Source organism: Cynara cardunculus, assembly GCF_001531365.2.
Source record: "Cynara cardunculus var. scolymus isolate 2C chromosome LG 1, CcrdV1, whole genome shotgun sequence".
Classification (NCBI taxonomy): domain Eukaryota; kingdom Viridiplantae; phylum Streptophyta; class Magnoliopsida; order Asterales; family Asteraceae; genus Cynara; species Cynara cardunculus.
Window position 1 is genome coordinate 2525990 of NC_037528.1, and position 19545 is coordinate 2545534.

Genomic DNA, 19545 nt, shown 5'->3' on the forward strand with positions numbered 1-19545 from the left:
ATAATAATTAAGTATTTTGTTAGAATTTAATGATTATCCTAATTATATTTGAAATTTTTTATATTTAAAATAAGATGTTTATCTTGTATTTTATTATGTTTATCTACAGTTAGTTACACGAATTCAGATATATAGCTTTAATAAGTTGTACTTACGCACAATCTACTTGTAATCTTGAGTTTTAAGTAATATGCATTAATAAACAGTACTTTACGCATAAAAAGTGATTTTTAAGAATTTTTGTCAAATGTTTTATAATATAGTAAAAATATTTTTAATAAATGTTTTTTAAATTAACTAATAACATATTTTTTTTCTTATAAACCAATAAAAATAATCAAAATAAATAAATAACCAAATATATAAACAAAATGGCTTTTATTAAAATCATACACTAAGCCACTGAAATTGCATTCTTGGGGTTCTAATGCATTTACTAATAATAATTGGTTACAGATTATATCTTAAACTTGTAACCCTAATGGTATGGCTTCCATGGGTTTGGATTCCATTTCTAACATTTCATCTTTTGCTTCTACATTTGATTCTCTTTTATAAACATATTTCTTTGATGCCCACAAAAAAGCTCCCAAATTTAATATCGAAATGATCAAAAGAAATCCGTAATAATAATCCAGATGTGAATCGTTTAGGTTTTTCCCAATCCAACTCTTCTTTCCGCCCTTGCTCGTTACCTTGTCTACCATTGTCACCAAGAAACTGTTCAAGAAGTTGCCGACGCCGATTCCACTTGTGAAAAACGTCGTTCCAAGGCTTTGCATATCTTCGGGGGATTGATCATAGAAGAATTCCAACAATCCAATGGCATTGAAAACGTCCGCAACCCCTAGTAGGACGTATTGTGGCATTAACCAAAAAATGGTCATCGGGATATCTTCTTTGGGACTTGTAATATTGTGGGATTTGATGGATTTCATTCTTCTAACTTCAACCAAATAAGCAATAGCTATGGCTAGAACTTGAATTGTGAACCCAATCCCGAGCCTTTGGAGCATGGTGATTCCTCTGGGGTTATTAGTTCTTTTGCGCATCAGAGGCACGAAATACCTATCGTACATTGGTACTGATATCAACATAGAAAGGGTAACAAAACTCCCTAACGACGCTGCGGGTAACTGAAAGCTCGATCCAAGATGTCGGTCCAAAGTGGTGCCTTGTTTAACAAACAAGGTGTTGATTTGTGCCCAAATGGTGCTAGGAATCAAGGTCACAAGCCATATCATTCCCATCCCTAAAACAAGCTTGGCTCCTTCCACTTGAGTAATTGTGCATGGTGGCATGCCATGGTTTTCTTCTTTAAGTGCACCCTTGTCCAAGAACCTGATTGAGGGCAAATTTGTCGTTTCATATGTTAACGATAATAACAGACAAACAAAAGCCAAACCTTGGGACTCCTATAGCTAGGTGGCCAGTTTGAGCTTACTTAGTCATGAAGATTTTCCTGACTGTTGTATTTACGACCAGGTCTTAAAAATAGTTAAGTCAGTCACACACAAAACATCATCAAAATCCACAGTTATAAAAATATATATATTTTTTTTTTACCGGCGACCCTTTCAATGGAAGATGATATATGATATCGATGGTGCATGTGTGCATGATGTTACATGGGACCCACTTAACATAATATTTAATATCTATGGACCCATTTCTTATAACTAGTTCCTATGGACACCATGAATGAGTCATCCCCAACCCAAACCCCAATACTTGTGAATCCCCATTATCTTGCATCTACAGTGAAATTCCATTTCTACCCCTTCGTTTTTAATACACTTTATGATATATAAAGTCATATTTGGTATTGAATATGAGTGTCCACCATGACTATCTTTCATCGTGTGGGTCGCTTTATAAGAGCTAGGTATGGTCCAATCAACAAGTTGGATGCTGACGCCAACTACAACCCTAGTTTTATCTAAAACCATTTGTAGAATAACTGGTATTTTTAGGTGTTTTATGGAGCATTATCTAAAACCATTTGAAGAATAACTGGTATTTTTAGGTGTTTTATGGAGCAATATCGATTTTATAGGATATAAAAAATGTATTATATCTAAACAGGACTTAAATTTATAGAAACAAATAATTGTGTGTCCTATATATGTAAATGTGTTCTAATATGTTGATATGCCGTTTTTTTGATGTTATAACAAGTTTTTATGTCAATTTTAAAATATGACATTATATTTTTTAATGACACTTTGAAAAAATGTCTTATAAACACAAATTTTTTATAAAAAAAGATTTCTCAAAAGTGTCGTATAAAACAAATAATGACACACTGTATTACTTTCAAAAGTGTATTTAAAAGCTTGGTTGGATACCCAAATACGTTATGACATCTAATTTTAACATATTTACATAGAACACATAACAGTTTGATTTTATAAACTTAAGTCTTCTAGATTATGACATTTAGACGTTGTTTGCATCTTATAAGAAGTCGGTTTTTTAATAGTGTATAGTAATGGGTGTTTTAGAAGACAAGATGTACATGTTAATACAAGAAAGAAAAGCTAGTAAATTAATACCTGAAAATTGGAGTGTGATAAACTTGACGTTTCCCGCTATCGACATAATGTTGCAAATCGAACTCGTGAAGCTCTGACGAGTCACGCGGTTGTTCACGGTGGCGATTGGCGAATGCCGCCCTAACAACCCGAAAGAATTCGCCGGCGGGACTCTTGGTTTTCCTTACTTTATGCCTATAAATAGGGGTACCAATGTAGAAGATAAGAAGTGACAAAATGAGACCAATTGTTGGAATACCATAACCAAGACCCCAACCCAAGTTTTCTTGAATATAAACCAAACCAAGGGTGGCAACCAGTGCACCAGTGAAGCTGCTGAACATCCACCAGTTGAAAAAAGATGCTTTAAGTCTTTTCTCATAAGGGTCAAAATCATCAAATTGGTCAGCACCAAAAGTTGAAATATTGGGCTTGGTCCCACCTGCACCTATGGCTATGATGTATAAAGATGAGTAGAAAAATGCAATTTGAGAAGTGGTGGCTTTGTTGCATACTCCATTTCTGCATTTTGGCTTCAAGAATTTGATGGAAACTGCCAAAGTCAATAAAACCATCCCCTGAAAACCCCATTTTTTAACCACTAAACGTTAGCCACATCGATAATCGTATAAATTTTCAGTAGCAGCTATTCAAATCTGATCATAAGAAACGGTACTTATACTGCATGCATGCCCTAAAGATGAATTGCAGGAAGTATATATACGATTTCAGACGTTTCTAAACGTACTTTTTGACATAATCGATCATGATTAGTATTTAAACTCAAAGAAACCAAGATTGAAGTCGACAATTCATGCAAATTATTGTACACATAACTATAGATGGCCAAAAGAAACACAAGCCAATGGTTTTTCTTTTTCTTTTATCCACTATTTGAAGAAAAAACTAATGAACGAAATCACACACACAAAAAAGCAACCTCCTTTGAAGCAAAACCATAACCTTATAAAAAAAAAGAACGGTTTCGGTTTTGTTTTTAATTTAACACAAATATATCGAAATAAATAAAGGGGAGGATTTAAGCGTATTACATACCAAGACATAGACGAGAGACGATAAAGTGAAAGTCCAAAAACGACCCAAATAAGAATCAGCAATATATGCACCAAAGATCGGAGTCATCCACACAGCACCTGACCAGTTATTCACATTCCTCACCGATGAAACCGTATCTTCATGCAATTGTGTTGTTAAATATACAACAAGATTCGATGCCACCCCATAAAACGCCATCCTCTCGAACGCTTCATACCCTTTTTCCAATCGATTCACCAAGAAAAAGAACACAATTAATCTTGTTAATAAAGTTGTAAACTTAATTGGACATACACACACACACATATATATAGAATCTCGAAATGGAATACCAACTAGAAAAGCACAAGCTTTCCATTTGCCAGTTTTGGAAGAGATCACAGGTTGTCTGCGAAGATTGACTGTACCATCTTGTGTGTATCCTTTTGCTTCCATATTTCTGAAGCTTAACATATTAAAGGAGAGGGTTGTGATGGCATGTCTATAAGTAGACATTTGTTTTTTATATAGGATTTTACGAATATAGCCTGTGTTGTCGATAGACTAGATTTTAAGGGCTGTTTGGAATCTAGGTTAAGTGTATTCGACTTCTGTTTTTGTTTAATAAACAAATAACCACCACTACAACAAAATTGGATTTATAAGACTTAGAGTTCTAAGCATCTTAATAGAGTGCTTTCTAAGATATAATTTATAAAAAACAAAGTGTTTATCTAAATGTGTTGCAGTAAGTTTATACAACGTTTTTGGCCATCTTAACAAAAAATTTAAAACACTTTTGATACAAATGTCGTATTAGCAAAAAAAATGACATACGACATTTTGTATCAAAGTGTTCTAAAATACTTAAGACGCTCAAAAGCGTATTATAAACTTATTACAAAGCATTTAGGTAGAACGCTTTATTTTTTGGTCCTATGTCTTATAAAACGGTCTATTAGGACACTTTCAGAAATTTTGTGTCTTATAAACCCATTTTTTTGTAGCGCACCATTTAATTTAGTTCCTTTGGAAAATCTTATAGATTTGTTTGCTTTGCAAGATTTGGTAGGATTTGTAATTGGATTTCATTCTAATCCTGTGCTGTTTTGTTTAACATAAATTCTGGAATTGAAATCCTATGGGATTTTAATAAAACCTACAAATATTGGATTTAAAAATCTCACATAAGTAGTTGATATTTCATCGGATTTTATAAGATTTGTTTGTAATAAAGTTTTAAAATAATGTTAAAAACATTCGATTTAGGTAAATTAAAGTTGCACCATATGAGCATTGGATGACTATGTCTGATATGGGGGTTTTAATTGCTATCAAAATACAATGTGATATTACACGTTTTAACCATGGTACGAACATGCCGTTATCGTGCAATTGAAGATGTTAATAATGATCATTACATCAAAGTAGAATTAACAGGAGAATATCCAATGCCTATTGTTATGCTATAATGGGTTCATTTCAGATATGATTGTGCGACAGCATGGACTACCCTGTATATGAATCAATTAAACAACTAATGTCAAAATTTAAGTTATTCAACTAAAAATATTATACCAGAATGATTGAGGATGTAACTTGAATTAATGCATATTTTATCATATTATGAATTCGTAAGATACGTTCCATAGTTTTTTACTCTTTTTATAACGCATTTTTTAATTATTATATTATTAAATATAGAAAATAATTTAAAATATCTTATTTTGGTTTTTTGGGTAAATAATATGTTGATTTTATTGTCGTTCTAGTTATTATTATTATTATCATTTAATTATTATAGTTATTATCATCAATCAAATGTTTTTACTTATTTTAAATGCATTTTAAAAATGTCATTTGATTATAGATGCTACATTTTTGCCTCTTATTCTACCACGTCTATTTTGAAAGTGAGTAAAAATTGAAAATAGAACAAAGATAATTTGTACATTTAATAAATAGAATAAACATATTGAAAAAGATATAAAAATAGAAAAACAAAAAATATATATATATATATGTGGAAGTAAACTAAAAAATAGGCAATTAAAATACCTAAAATTATAGTCTCACATGAGATTCACTATATATAGTATTAAGAAATGATAGTATTCATATTTATACTCATGCATGTGTGTATATATGGGGTTGGATTCTGGTGAGAAGCGTTAGAAATGATCTTCACCCTTAGATGCATATTAAGATGAGATGCATCGGATCAATCCCCATAGCAAGCGCGATTCATGGTGGGTTTGAGATTAAAGGTGATCAAGGGTTGATATTTTTTCTTACTCTTCTCATTTTAACTCTCCTTCTCATACGATTTTTTGCCTATATAGCCATAGGTTCATTTGGGAAGTGATAAGTATTTGAGAAGTAGAGAAGCGATCCTAGCTCTTCATCTAATCAAGATTTGTTGCTTTGACTGTAACTTTTACAAATAGGTGGCAAAATAAATGCATATGTCAACCCATGTAATTCACATATTAACTAATTAACTGATTCACATATGAACTCATTGATTCACAATGAACTAACTAACTTATTCATATATGAACGTGTGTGATTCACATATGAACTATGGGTTCACATATACACTTGTTTATGGTCTGTTTGTAAAGTTACAAAATTACCCTTTTATTTTTCGATGGACCGGTCAAAGCCGCAAATCTTGACTAGTCAAAGCCACATTTTTTTATCAATCTTGACCGTATGAGGGGCTAAGATCACTTCTTTACTTCTCAAATACTTACCACTTCTAAAATGAACTTCTCCCTACATATATAAAGTCGGGTTCAGGTAAAAACTGCAAACTATAATAAATATAATATCCAAACTATAAGTACATATGTGAATCCATAGTTCACTTGAAACACCCCCCCCCCCCCCCCCCTCCCCTCCTCTCTCTTTCTCTCTCTATACATATAACAAACCAAACTATAAAATATAATATCCAAAGATACAGTTACAATACTTGATATTTTTAAACCTTAACAAAAACAAAGGGAACTACAGATTCAGAAAGTATGTACATTAATTACCAAAGAGGACCACCTAGGATTAAATACATTATAAAAATAGCAATCCATAGATTAAACTAACTAGCAACTATATACATGTTGCCTATAAATCAGGGTATTTGATTGGACAAAATAATTTCGGTAGAAAACATTGGCTGAAAAAAAAGAAAAAAAACACAGTCCAATTCACTATCTTGTGTTTTCAATTATGAGTACAATGTTACTGCTCATCGCTTCCAAAACTATTGGAGCACACTATTCATCTATCTTCTTTCTTCCAATCACATTTCATCTATTATCTTGTATATAATTAAATTTTTTATATATGAAAGCTTAGACAACCTAGAGCGCGACACATGTCCTCATTCATCGTAAATTTGTACAACATTCATGATGAATGTCATGGACATGTGGTGCGCTCTAATTCACCCCCCCCCCCCCCCAACCAAACTTATCACTATATGTGAGTTCGTGTGTGTGAAGGTTCAAATAAGAACGGTAAAAGGATGAGAATGTACGGAAAACGACTCATATGTGAGTCCCATGTTTTCTTTTACCAATGATTCACATGTGAACCTTCTTTTGCACCCTCTCAACCTTTTTGTTTACTCATTTGAACTTTCATATATATATATATATATATATATATATATATATAGAATTTATTTATTTATCAACTCCAAGGACTAATAGAGTTTGAGTTTATATGCTTGCAAGGGACCATTGGATTTCCCTTGAGAAAGGGAAAATGTTAATTTGCCTTAAGGTATATACCCAGCCAATCATAGATGGGAAAATTAAATGTGATATTTCAAAACCTATGTTCAAAGTTATCTCCAATATAAAAAAATGTATACTTCATATTTACACTCTAAAAATATGCTGAACTTTTAAATACTTTCAAAAATACCCCTGTTGCCAAATCTAAGTATGCTTAGAGTGACTTCCTTGTATTTCCAAGGGCGCTAATTGGAGTATCGTTTTACCCTTATGGGTAGAGTTCAGGTCTGTATACATAAACATTCTCTAGACCCTATATATCTCAGGTTGGATATACAACATTTGTTTGGTTTTTATTAACATGAAGTATGTTTTTCATATTTGGAACAACATTAAGCATAATTTTAAGAATTTCCCGAGTAAATTCAACATGTTATTTATGTTGTTGGGTAGTGGGTACCCCCTAGTTGTGGTCCGAAACCAAAGATTCCGTACTCGACAAATCGGCATTCTACATTTAATGTTTGATCATGATCTTTTTCAACAATCACTTACCAAGAATCTACCTTCGCGAGAAATCACCTATCCCAGTCTTAACTTCCCCATGACTAACAACTTATAAGTCACCTAAAACCATTAAAAACATACTAAAAAGGTTAATTCTAAAGAGACCTTCAAGCCTGAGGAATAAATATGTGGTGTATGTATGTGTGTATATATATATATATATTAAATTCAAGAACGGATTCTCGTTCTGAAAATTTCTCTTCATGTGATTCATGGACAAGAATGGAACATGAGAATTTGGGACAGGCGATCTATATCCGAAGCGCAATACTTGAAAAACAACAAATTAAAAAGAACAAACTTCTATATAAAATTCTAACTTATAAAAGGGCTTTCAATATCTAATGAGAACCGACCATAGATAAGAAGCTATAAACATCAATATAGGATGGAGAATAGCCACATAAGTTCCTTATCAAGACAAAAGGGCGTCCCCAGCTATTAGAGTTGAGATTAAGAAATGAAGGATATTGAGATTTCCATAATTCAGGGGCAATTGTAGCATCAACCAGGAAGAAAACAAAAACCTATGCAAGACCAAACTCCAAAACTAGGCCAATCTTTTAGTGACCATTCAAGATTCCCTTCATCATAACCAAAAGATCAACATCCCACTTGTGTAGCTCTCATCTACAATTAGATAAATACCTAAAAAAACCCTCATTTTGTGGTCCTGCTGTATTACGTCCTACATACGTAACATAACCCGTACCCCATTGACAAATAAATCATTATTGCATACATCTATATGTATACAAAAGAAATCGTCTCCAACGAATAAGACAAGTTTGAGATAGAACAATCTCAATGGTTCTTTTTTAGGTAGCAATCAAACTCTGTTTTTTAGTCCAACAAACGGTATCATGGTTTTTATTAAGAAAGACCGATTGTACATTGACATTTTTCTTCAAAACTACACCACCATTCTTACTTTTGAATTCCTTGCAATTCAAAGTGCCAAAACTACCCTAAAAGCATCTCATTAGACAAGTTTTGTGCACTCAACTAAAAGGTGTGATCAGCCGACATTGGCCAAAGAACATGCATCAAATCATGTTTCCATATCATTGTCCTCCTTTAGTGTGCCTATATGTTGCATAATACTAGCCTGTAGAGAGACTTAAGGTTAAAATGCCACTACATCAAGAATTCTTGGTTTCTCAGGTAACATTTCCCAATACCTAGCTTTCTGGTTTATCTTCAAGTTTTAAAACCGAGTAACATAGGGTTTTAGGTAAATTTATCTCTTAAGAGGAATCTAGCCACTCAATGAACACCAAAACCAGTTCAAAGAGCAAAACAATGAGCAGCGTTCCACTAAACCAAAGTGCTCAGGGAGGTATGACCACTAAACAAGTAAAAGGGGATAACCCACTAGATCAAAGTGCTGAAAGATAGCAGGAGACTGTTTAAAAAACATGTAAAAAAATATATGAATTCAGTTGTTTCACTTGCAGCATCAGATTTACAACTGCTAAATCGTATTTTATCACTATAAGATGTTGTTTATATTGTTTCATATACAATTGATCTACCTAAAACTACTCTAAAGAGCAAGAAGGCCAATATACAGCAACATGGGTGTATAATTTATTTGGAGGTGGTGAATATTTTCAGGATATTTGACATATGTAAGTGTGACTATATAAGAAACTGAATAAGTGAGACATCCCTGACTAAATGATTAGATCATTCTTCTTGTTTAGACCGATACTTCCTCCACTTCTAGTCCATACTCATCATCCTCTTTAAAGTAAGCTCTTTGTTGATCAATAAAATCTTGTGGCAATACAAATTCTTTAGAACTTCTCTTTGATGAGTATCTCATCTTCTGCAGAACAATGACCATTAAGAATCTTTTGGTAGTTGAGTATACAGTAGATTTCTAATTTCTAAGAATTTACTTTATATTCAATTATTCATGAGTTGTATTCTTCATTTTAAATACATTATTTAGCATTCTATATGTTACATTAGTATCTGCAAGTAAACATGATGCTAGACACCAAAAACGATAGTAATGTTATTGTGTGTTAGATATCGAAATGGACCAACAGTTAAGTGGTATAAGTTAATTTCACAAAATGAAACTCTGGGAGAGAAGTTGAAGACTGGGCAAACACTACAAAAGAGAATCCAAGAGATGCAACTCCCAAAACAGTATTCAACTCTTATAGAAGTGTCAAGTAAACACACCTTATTATTCAGAAGAGGATCTGTTGGTGGCTTGCATCTTCTGCTCCATCAACTTCATTCCTATCCAATGACAAGGAGGGCAAATAATGTCAGTGATACTTTAACGGCATCTGATGTGGATTATGTCTTTAGTTTCCAAGGGTGTTAACTATACCAAATTGAAAATGGCAAATTATCAAAGTTACTGATAACCTTGCTTCTGATCCTCAATAGAGGATGACAACTACTTCCTTTATCCTTCTTCTCTAGAATACCATAATCGATAGGTGTAGCAACTACCTTCTCAGGTATCTTAGAGAGATCAACAAGCTAGAACTCACAGTCACTGCCTTCCCATTATCTTTAAACTCAGAAAGTGGGATTTGAAGATCCTCTATGTTATTTTTTGTTTTCTCAAGATGAGTAGGATAAACAGTAACAGCAGCAGCCTTTATCCTGTTCTTGGTTTTCAGCATTGTTGGTCTTCGACTATATGCTATATGATTCCCATCACCAGTCCAATCATCTAAGCAATACAAACAACAATTTACTTACACGATATCACAAAAAAGATACAATCATAGTAATCCACAGAACCACTGATGAAACAGGCATAATTCACTGACTCCTACACAACGTGAAGCGTATAACAGTTTATTGTACATTACACAGACGATAAGATTTACAAGGATGGTAAAAGCCAAACGACCATAAGACATGAACAGAGAGATTAAGCCAGACAAGTGTAAGATAAGGCCCTAATCATGGTGTTTATCCACTGTAATTTAAACAAACCAAAATACAAGTTATGGGCGTGAACGTAGAATTAACGAACAAACAAACATTCACACTTCAATGGGAAATTCAAATCAAGTCAGTTAGACCTAACTACAATACCATGGAAACCCTAAAAACCAAAAATGGATCCAGTCAAGTATTAGAACAAAGCAGGTTAAACTTAGTTTAATATCAAACCCTAAATGCATAACTAGTTTCGATTAAAGCATAACCCCACATTTGTTTTTGTGCAAGATAGAAACTACCAGAAGTGGGAGTCCGTGGAGTCGGAAGAGTATGTTGGTCCCTCGGAACGATACTTGGGTTGAACACGATAACGATTTTGGGTGGATCCGATACTGGAACAGGAGATGGCGGAAACGGCGGAGGATGTGGTTTTCTTCGATTTGATGAGGGCGGGGACGAGGAATGTGGTTTGTGAGATTAAAAAAGGGTTTCCTCTGAGTTGATGATGATCCCATTACCATTCATAGTTGTTTCTCTGGTTCAGCTTCCTCCATTGCTTCCCAATTCTATTTCCTATACAAAAATAATCAGGGAGACGCGAGAAGAAAGTAGATTGTTAGGGAAGATTTATTGGCGGGAAGCCAGGGGAAACCGAAACCAGACAATACAAGGGGGAATTGAAAAATTCAACCAAATTTACTTTTTAGTCCCTATTCAAGTTTGAATCTTTACGTAAGAAAATTACGCAAAAAATAAAAGTTTACGTATATAAAAGTTTTTACGTAAACTTAGTTTTTGATTTTTTTTGCTCGAAATCAATTGTTACGAATAATGCATAAGAATTTTGCATAAACTATGGTTATCTGAGGAAGTTGGTTCTTGACATGACTAAAGAGTGAAATAACTTTGGTGGATTAATTATTTTTGTCAATTCCTCTATATAAAGTCTGGGTTCGCTAAGTTAGGTTCGATCTGATAAGTCCAATAGTTAGGTGGTGAAGTTTAATGGACCGAACAAGACCCATCGGTCTTAGATCGCCAAACCCCAAAAGGTTTGGTGCTTTGTTTTTCCATCTCCTCTCGAGTAGATTGTTTGATTGGTTTTTCATTAATTTATGTATGAATAAAATTGTTTATATTGCTAAATGGCCTTTGGACTAGCGGTATGAGAGTCATTAGCCTCCTTAGGGGTCAGGGGTTCAGACCTCACCAAATGTGAGGAGAGTGTGAGAGTTTATTTGTTCTATTTGCCGCATATAAATATTATATACCTAAAAAGTTGTTTATATTGATTAATCTATCTGTAGAAGTTGGTAAAGTTTTGTTTGAAATTGTTTTTTCATAAACAGAAAACCCATGTTTTTTAATTGGGAGATACATGTTTGGAAAAGAACTTGACTTCCACCCCCACCCCCACCCTCACCCTCACCCTCACCCTCACCCTATAATCTTACTGATAAGTCATTATATGTATTATTAAGTCATTACCAAGCAGTACATCCGACCAAATAAGTTGTAAATCTCGTTAAGTTTATCAAGTTGCCAACAAACATGTCCTTAAGGTCGTCTGATCTGCAATTTAGAATCAAAATAGCAAAATTATATATTCGATTTGAGTTTATTTACAAACCACTGATATACATCAAATCGTAAAATACTAAGAGACCGTTTACCCGAATGTTTATCCGGTAAGACTTACCAGTAGGAGTCAGCACTATAATCTATTTTACCAGGTAATATTGTAGTATATGAAAACGGTATCGTATGCAACAATTTACCTGGTAAATGTTTACCCAAGTAAGAATCATCACCATCACTTACCAGGTAAGATTCTCTATCATTATCATCTCTCTTACCGAGTAAGACTTTCGACCCTTGCCATGTTCATTAAATGATAAAATTTACCCGATAAGCATTTATCGGGTAAGTTCTTAATAAACGGCCCCTAAGTTGTAATAGGTTGTACCAAACATTTTATTTAAATATTCAGTCAATTAATTCACATTTTCATAATTCTTAGTTCTTACAATACAAAATGGGAAATTAACAATACACGTAACTTAATTAAATTTAAATGCACGGCAAAGTTTCGTCAACTTCATGTCACCCTATTTAGCGGTCAGATCTTCCAACTTTACCCATAGCTCTATGGTTTGTTTGATTTCCTCTTCATAACTAGTCAATCACACACTGTTACTTTGTTGATCCTCCTCTGGTCGATCACTGTAACCTCTCGTTCAATGCAAATAGACGTGAGCCAAATATCAAACCAAGGGAAAACCCTCACCGTAACTGATATATTGCCCTTCCTCTCATCGTCGTCATCTGCCAAGCCGTGCTTTTAAATTTGATGATACATACCATTAGATGCACTTTGGACCTGTTAAAATATAAACTGAATTACATTGATAGTCCCTAGCTTTTAAATTTCATATCACTCAAGGTCCTTGGAGTTAACATCGTCAGTTAGCAACCGTTAAAAGGGACAAGTCAGTATTTGGACTAACTACACGAAACCAAATTATAATTGCTCAAAAATCAACCATGATTTACATATTTGTTTATTTTAATCTCTTTATTAGATATTTTAAGTACGGTTAACGTGGAAAAGTGATATATTAAATTTTGTTCGTGATTTTTAAATTATGTTAAAAACGAACAATAAAGGTGTCTGATTGGTTTGAGTTTGGGCTACAAATGTCAAAAGCGTCTGGAGATCTCAGACTCGAATCAAAGGAGGAATAAAAATTCTTTTGTGGCCACGCAGATTCAAATGCGGTGACTCCTGGCTACCCGTAAAGCGGGTGGTCGCCATAGGATTAGTCGGCTCGCATAGCGGGTCAGATATACATGCTAATAAAAAAAGTTATATTAAAAATGTTGTTTTCGGTAATCAATTTATAATAAGGTAATTTAATTATTTTTATAATTATTTAAAATTTGTTTTTACAAATTGTTTATAAATAATAGAATCCAATTCAATTTCAAAACCTAAAACCAAACATTTCAAATCCCTCCATTTCCAAATTATTTCACGAAATCCAAATCCCTGAAAACCATTTCATAAAACCAAACACTCAATTAGAATATCTCCAACAAATATGTTATATTTTTTCCAAAACTCTTTAAAAACTATATCAAACTCCAACAGCTACTCTATTTTTACAACTATAGCATTAACTATATAATTAAAATATAAAATACGTTTATTAAAGTATTATTTCTCTCTAAAAAACCACTTAATTTTCATGTCGCTGATTGGTGAGATAAAATTAAATATTATTCCCTCAATTTTTATAGATTTTTCTAATTTTTTTTAAGATTACTATCATCTATTTCATTTTTATTTTAACATACAACTAGAAATGTACTCACGCAATGCAGCGAGATAAATCTCGATTTTAATGTTTAGTTTTTATTCTTTATCTCTATCGATATAATATGATTTTATGTGGTTTTGAGAAAGCGATAATGTTTTTATTTTTGAATGAAATATAAATTTGAAAATAACATAAAATTAAAAAAAAGTTTAATATTAGTATCAAACTAACTATTTAATAGTTATTTTTTTTTTGTATAAGTTATTTAATTCAATTTTTTTTATAATTCAATTTATATTTAATAACAAAGTAATTTATTTTTGGTTTAATAATATAACTTTTTTATAAAAATAAAAATTAAACATTCTGTTAGAATTCAATGATTATTTTAATTATATTATAGATTTTCTATGTTTAAAATGAATGTTTATCATGTATTTGATTATCTTTATCTACAGTTAGTTATACGAATTTAAAAATTGAGTTTTAATAAGTTGTATTTACGCAAAATTAATTATACTCTTGAATTTTAAGTAATATGCATCAATAAACAGTACTTTATGCATAAAAAATAGTTTTTAATTTTTTTTATCAAATACTTTATAATATAATATGAATATAATATAACTATTAAAATAAACATTTTTTTTAGCGTTGATGCTCAAAAATAGAGATAAGTGGGGGGCCATTGGTTTCTGCTCTCGATAAAATGGGCCTCCACCTAATGTTTTAACCTAAAACAATTGGCTCCTGCCCAAGTGTTTTTGCTTTTATTATTATCTAATATTTTTATAAATTAAATTAAACTAAAAAATAAATTAAAACACGTGATTAAGAAAATATTGCTTTTAGTATATGATCATTTTAAGTTTATTGTATTTCTAAAAATAAAAAGTGATTGATTGAATTTAAAGCATGACTACTTTTTTCAAAGTAACATGTTTTTATGGTCACAGATTTTAAACCCATCCACATACCATATTCTAAAATACAAGATACTTTAACAAAAAATTAATAATAAAATGTGTTTTTTTTAAGTATGTAATATTTATATATGGTAAATATAACAAATAAACTTACACATTCTTCTCAAATTTTGTGAAGCTTAAACCCTTGACCTTTTAGGAGACCAAAGACTCGCATACCGCTAGGTCAAAGGCTATTCGGTAATAATAAGAAGTGTTGTTGGCAGGTAATGATATTTTATAACATAATGTTATTAATAATTTGTGATTTTGTCACTAGGTAAGCTAAAAAATATCTTTTTATATTAATATCACAGAAGGCAAGTTTTATATAGGATTGGTTGCGATTGTTGATAATCAATTTTTATTTAAATTTTAAAAAGAAAATATGTATGACTACTTTCTCCTGACGATAAAGTTAAGGCATAACTACTTTTATTTATTTAATGTGACTACTTTTTGACTATTTTTTAATTATGAAATTATAATGTGACTTGTTTTTATTAATCAAATTTATAAAACTTGTTTAATTTGGAAAATAATAGTTAGGGATGTACAAATTTATATTATCTATATTTATATTATATTATAAAGCATTTGACAAAAACTCTTAAAAATTATTTTTTATGCATGAATTAAAATTAAAGCTTACAAATAAACTGTATGTAAGTACATACTTATTAAAGTTTCATGTCTGAATTTGTGTGACTAACTGCAGATAAACAGTTCAATTTATATATAAAAAATCTAATATAATTAAGATAATCATTGAGTTCTAACAAAATACTTAATTATTATTTTTATAAAAAATATTATATAATTAAATCAAAAATAAATTATTCGTTATTAAATTTAAATTAAATTATAACAAAACAAATTGCATTAAAGAAATTACACAAAAAACAAGAACTTTCAAATAGTTAATTTGATATTAATATTGATATATTTATTTTCGAAATTTTATGATATTTTCAAATTTATATTTTATTCAAAACTGATAACATTATCCATTTCTCAAAAATCACATAAAAACCATGTTAAAACATCTACAGAGACGAAATAAAATGAAACACTAAAATCGATATATATCTCGTTGCATTGCGCGAGTACCCTTCTAGTATATTATAAAACATTTGACAAAAACTTTTAAAAACGATCTTTTATATATGAAGTACTGATTATTGATGCATATTACTTAAAATTTAATATCACAAGTAAATTATGCGTAAGTACAATTTATTAAGCTTCATGTTTAAATTTATGTAATTAACTGTAGATAAATATAATCAAATATAGAATAAAATACTTATTTTAAATATAAAATCTAAAATATAATTAAAATAATTATTAACTTATAACATAATACTTAGTTATTATCTTCACAAAATTTATGTTCTTGAACCAAAAATAAATTACTTCATCCTTAAACCTAAATTAAAGTATAATAAAAAATTGAATTAAAAAAATTACAAAAAAAAAAATGAGAAATTCTATAATTTTTTAATTTTTTTATAATATATTAAATTTAAATTTTATTAAGAAAAACATTATTGTTTGTTCAAAACCAGATAAATTCGTATTATAATATTGATAGAGACAAAAAAAATAAAACAAAATATTGAAATCAAGAAATATCTTATTATATTATATGAGTACCTTTTCAGACATATTTAGTGCATTTATATTTAATATTTTTGTACGTTTAAAAATATGAAATATTGTAAAATAATAAACAGAAAAATAAAACAAAAAAAATAGCCACGTAGCACCTGGTTATGGTTCCTAGGACGATGATACCCAAATCTGAAAAGTACAGTGTTCAGTCGAAATACAATTCTATGTTCTATTTTGCCACCTGCCCTTGGTTTTAAAACAAAAATCAAACCAGATCAAATTGTCACAATTTTTTTTATATTCATGAAAAATAAAGCTTTTGAGTTTATTTGGTATTTTATTTTTAATTACTTATATCTACTATTTAAGCAGAACGCGACCCTTTGCCCCGGTCATTATAGCACGTGTGTCGTCCAGGGCATAGGGGGCATGGACTTAACCCAACACCTTATGGTACGAGTTGACGACAACCATGCACCACCTGTTTCTGGGTTTATAATTTTGTTACTCCCTCTGTTTTTAAATCAAATGTCTATATTTTTATTTTGATATCATACTAAACTTAAGATGAGACATGTCACAACCGAAAACGGATTAAAAGTCTACCATTTACAGTACTAAGCTCTAATGGAACTCCCAAAAAAAAAAATACAACCATTATAATTCGTATCACTAACATATTCACATAATAACATAGCAAACACACTATATTCAACCGTTAGTCTTTTAGTATCCTAAGTCATCTCAACCCTTCATCATGCAGCTAGGTTAGATCCTCAACTTGTCGAGGTAAAACAAAACAAACATAGCACAAGAATATCAAATATGAATGAATAACTGAAAGAAAATATTACGATACAAGTGGAATCAAGTTAAGTGTAAATTCTAAAAATTGAGAGTTATATAATAAAAAATATTTAAGGTAAAAAGGTCATCTGTATCATTAGGATACATTGTTCCCGATGGATGATCAGTCCAATCATGCGTCATAATGGAATGAAAGTGTCGGGCACTACATCATCACATTCCGTGGTGACCATAGGTATCTGATATTCGGCTCTATCTGGTATTCGGTACATATGATGCATCCAACATTCTCTATGTGGTTTGGTAGTAGCCTTTACCAGAATGCCATGACTATTTTAGTCATCACGGGGGCTTCTCAACACCTGTGCCCCGGGTATTGAGCATATTCGAAGTTTATTCAATATACTCAAACTCAAATAACCAAATCAAGAACCAAACATTTGATAATAAGTCTAATAAAACCATTTAGGTTACAATTTATATAAAAACGACGTGTGTCTAGTTTCAAAGCTAACTGTGCACTTTTCCAGTATATCCTTGATCATATGATTAATAAAAGATTTTTCATATATTATGAAGGGTAAAATGCCATTTACTTACTCAAAACGTGTAATAATTATACATTTTAAAATTTGCATCATTTTCATTGTGAATATTTATTTTGAGAAAACTGGAGTACAAGTAAGGTGTCGTTTACCAAACGATTACCCGGGTAAACGCTTACCAAGTCACTTTACTTTACCGGATGAATATGACAAGGGCTAATAATCTTATCCGGTAATAGCGAAGGCAAAAATCGAGAATCTTACCCAGTAAGTGAGAACGAAGACTCTTACCATGGTTAGCGCTTACCGGGATAAATTGTTGCATACAATGCGTTTTAGCGAATAAAATCTTACCCGTTAAGTAAGCGGTAATGTTGAATTTTACCGATAAATGCTTACCGGGTAAGTGTCCCTAAGTCTATGAACTATCAGTAATTTTTATAACATTTTAAAATTGGATTTAAGTGTTATTTTGGACGTTAGAAGTGATGTCGTTTTTTATTTTTTGTAACATACTAACATATTGGACAAATTTATGTCACCAATAAACAATGAGAATGTTGGATAATAGATAAGCTTGGTAAGACGTCATAGATGAATCCAAAATTTTTTGCACAAAACAGATAGTGAATCATTATAGTATAAAATAAAACAAAAAAACTATAAAATAAATGCGGTTTAATTAAAATTAACATAAAAATGGTTTTTGCAAGTAGGGGTGATCAAAAACCCGACAAACCTGATTAATCCAAGCCAATCCAACACGAAATAACCTAACCCGATGTCTAATCGAGTTGTAAAATTGTCAAACTGTAGGTATTGAGTTACTAATATTTGAACCCAACCCAACCCGATGAACCCGATATTCTTTTATTTCTTGGATTTAATATGATTGTTGAATTTCTATTAATATATACATTATATAATTACACTATCATGTATGCTTTTCATATACACGTATTTTCAATCTATTCACATCCCTATATAACTCATTCGTATATATGTTAAGTAAATGTGGACATATATATGTAAATTGAAGAAATTAACTGAATGTGATATACGTAAGAAATATGGATAAGTTGTATTAAATGGTTGATAATGAAAAAGAAATTATGATAGAGAAATAACATATTCAATATTAGAATAATATTTTAATGGACCAAAGTATCAATCCGACCAACCCGTACGGGTTGGGTTGGATTAAGAAATTTTCAGACCGTAAACATTGGGTTGGGTTGTTCAAATGTCTTCAACCCAATCAACCCAACTCATGAGCACCCCTATTTGCAACACCTGAATGGAGTTTTTTTTTTTTTTTTTTTTTGTTTTTGTTACCAGAAATTTGAAAGAGAGTGAAAGGGATTTTAATTTGCACCATCTGAAATCACGTGTAATTACAGTACTACAATCACTTTCTAGATCACACCTCGAAACTAATTCAGAATTTACTACGTTAGTTCTATTGTTTATGCTCTAGAGTCACACAAACGTATCAT

At 31.2% G+C, this 19545-nt stretch overlaps 1 protein-coding gene across 1 annotated transcript; it reads right to left on the reverse strand.

The window, feature by feature from the left end:
• Positions 1-404: 404 nt before the first annotated feature.
• LOC112523558 (protein NRT1/ PTR FAMILY 5.1) lies at positions 405-4025 on the reverse strand. The gene is made up of 4 exons (XM_025133209.1): positions 3923-4025; positions 3591-3808; positions 2556-3112; positions 405-1341 (listed from the first exon to the last, which is right to left on the reverse strand). The coding sequence occupies exons 1-4, from the start codon at positions 4023-4025 to the stop codon at positions 465-467; spliced, it is 1755 nt and encodes a 584-aa protein (XP_024988977.1). The 3' UTR covers positions 405-464.
• Positions 4026-19545: the final 15520 nt, after the last annotated feature.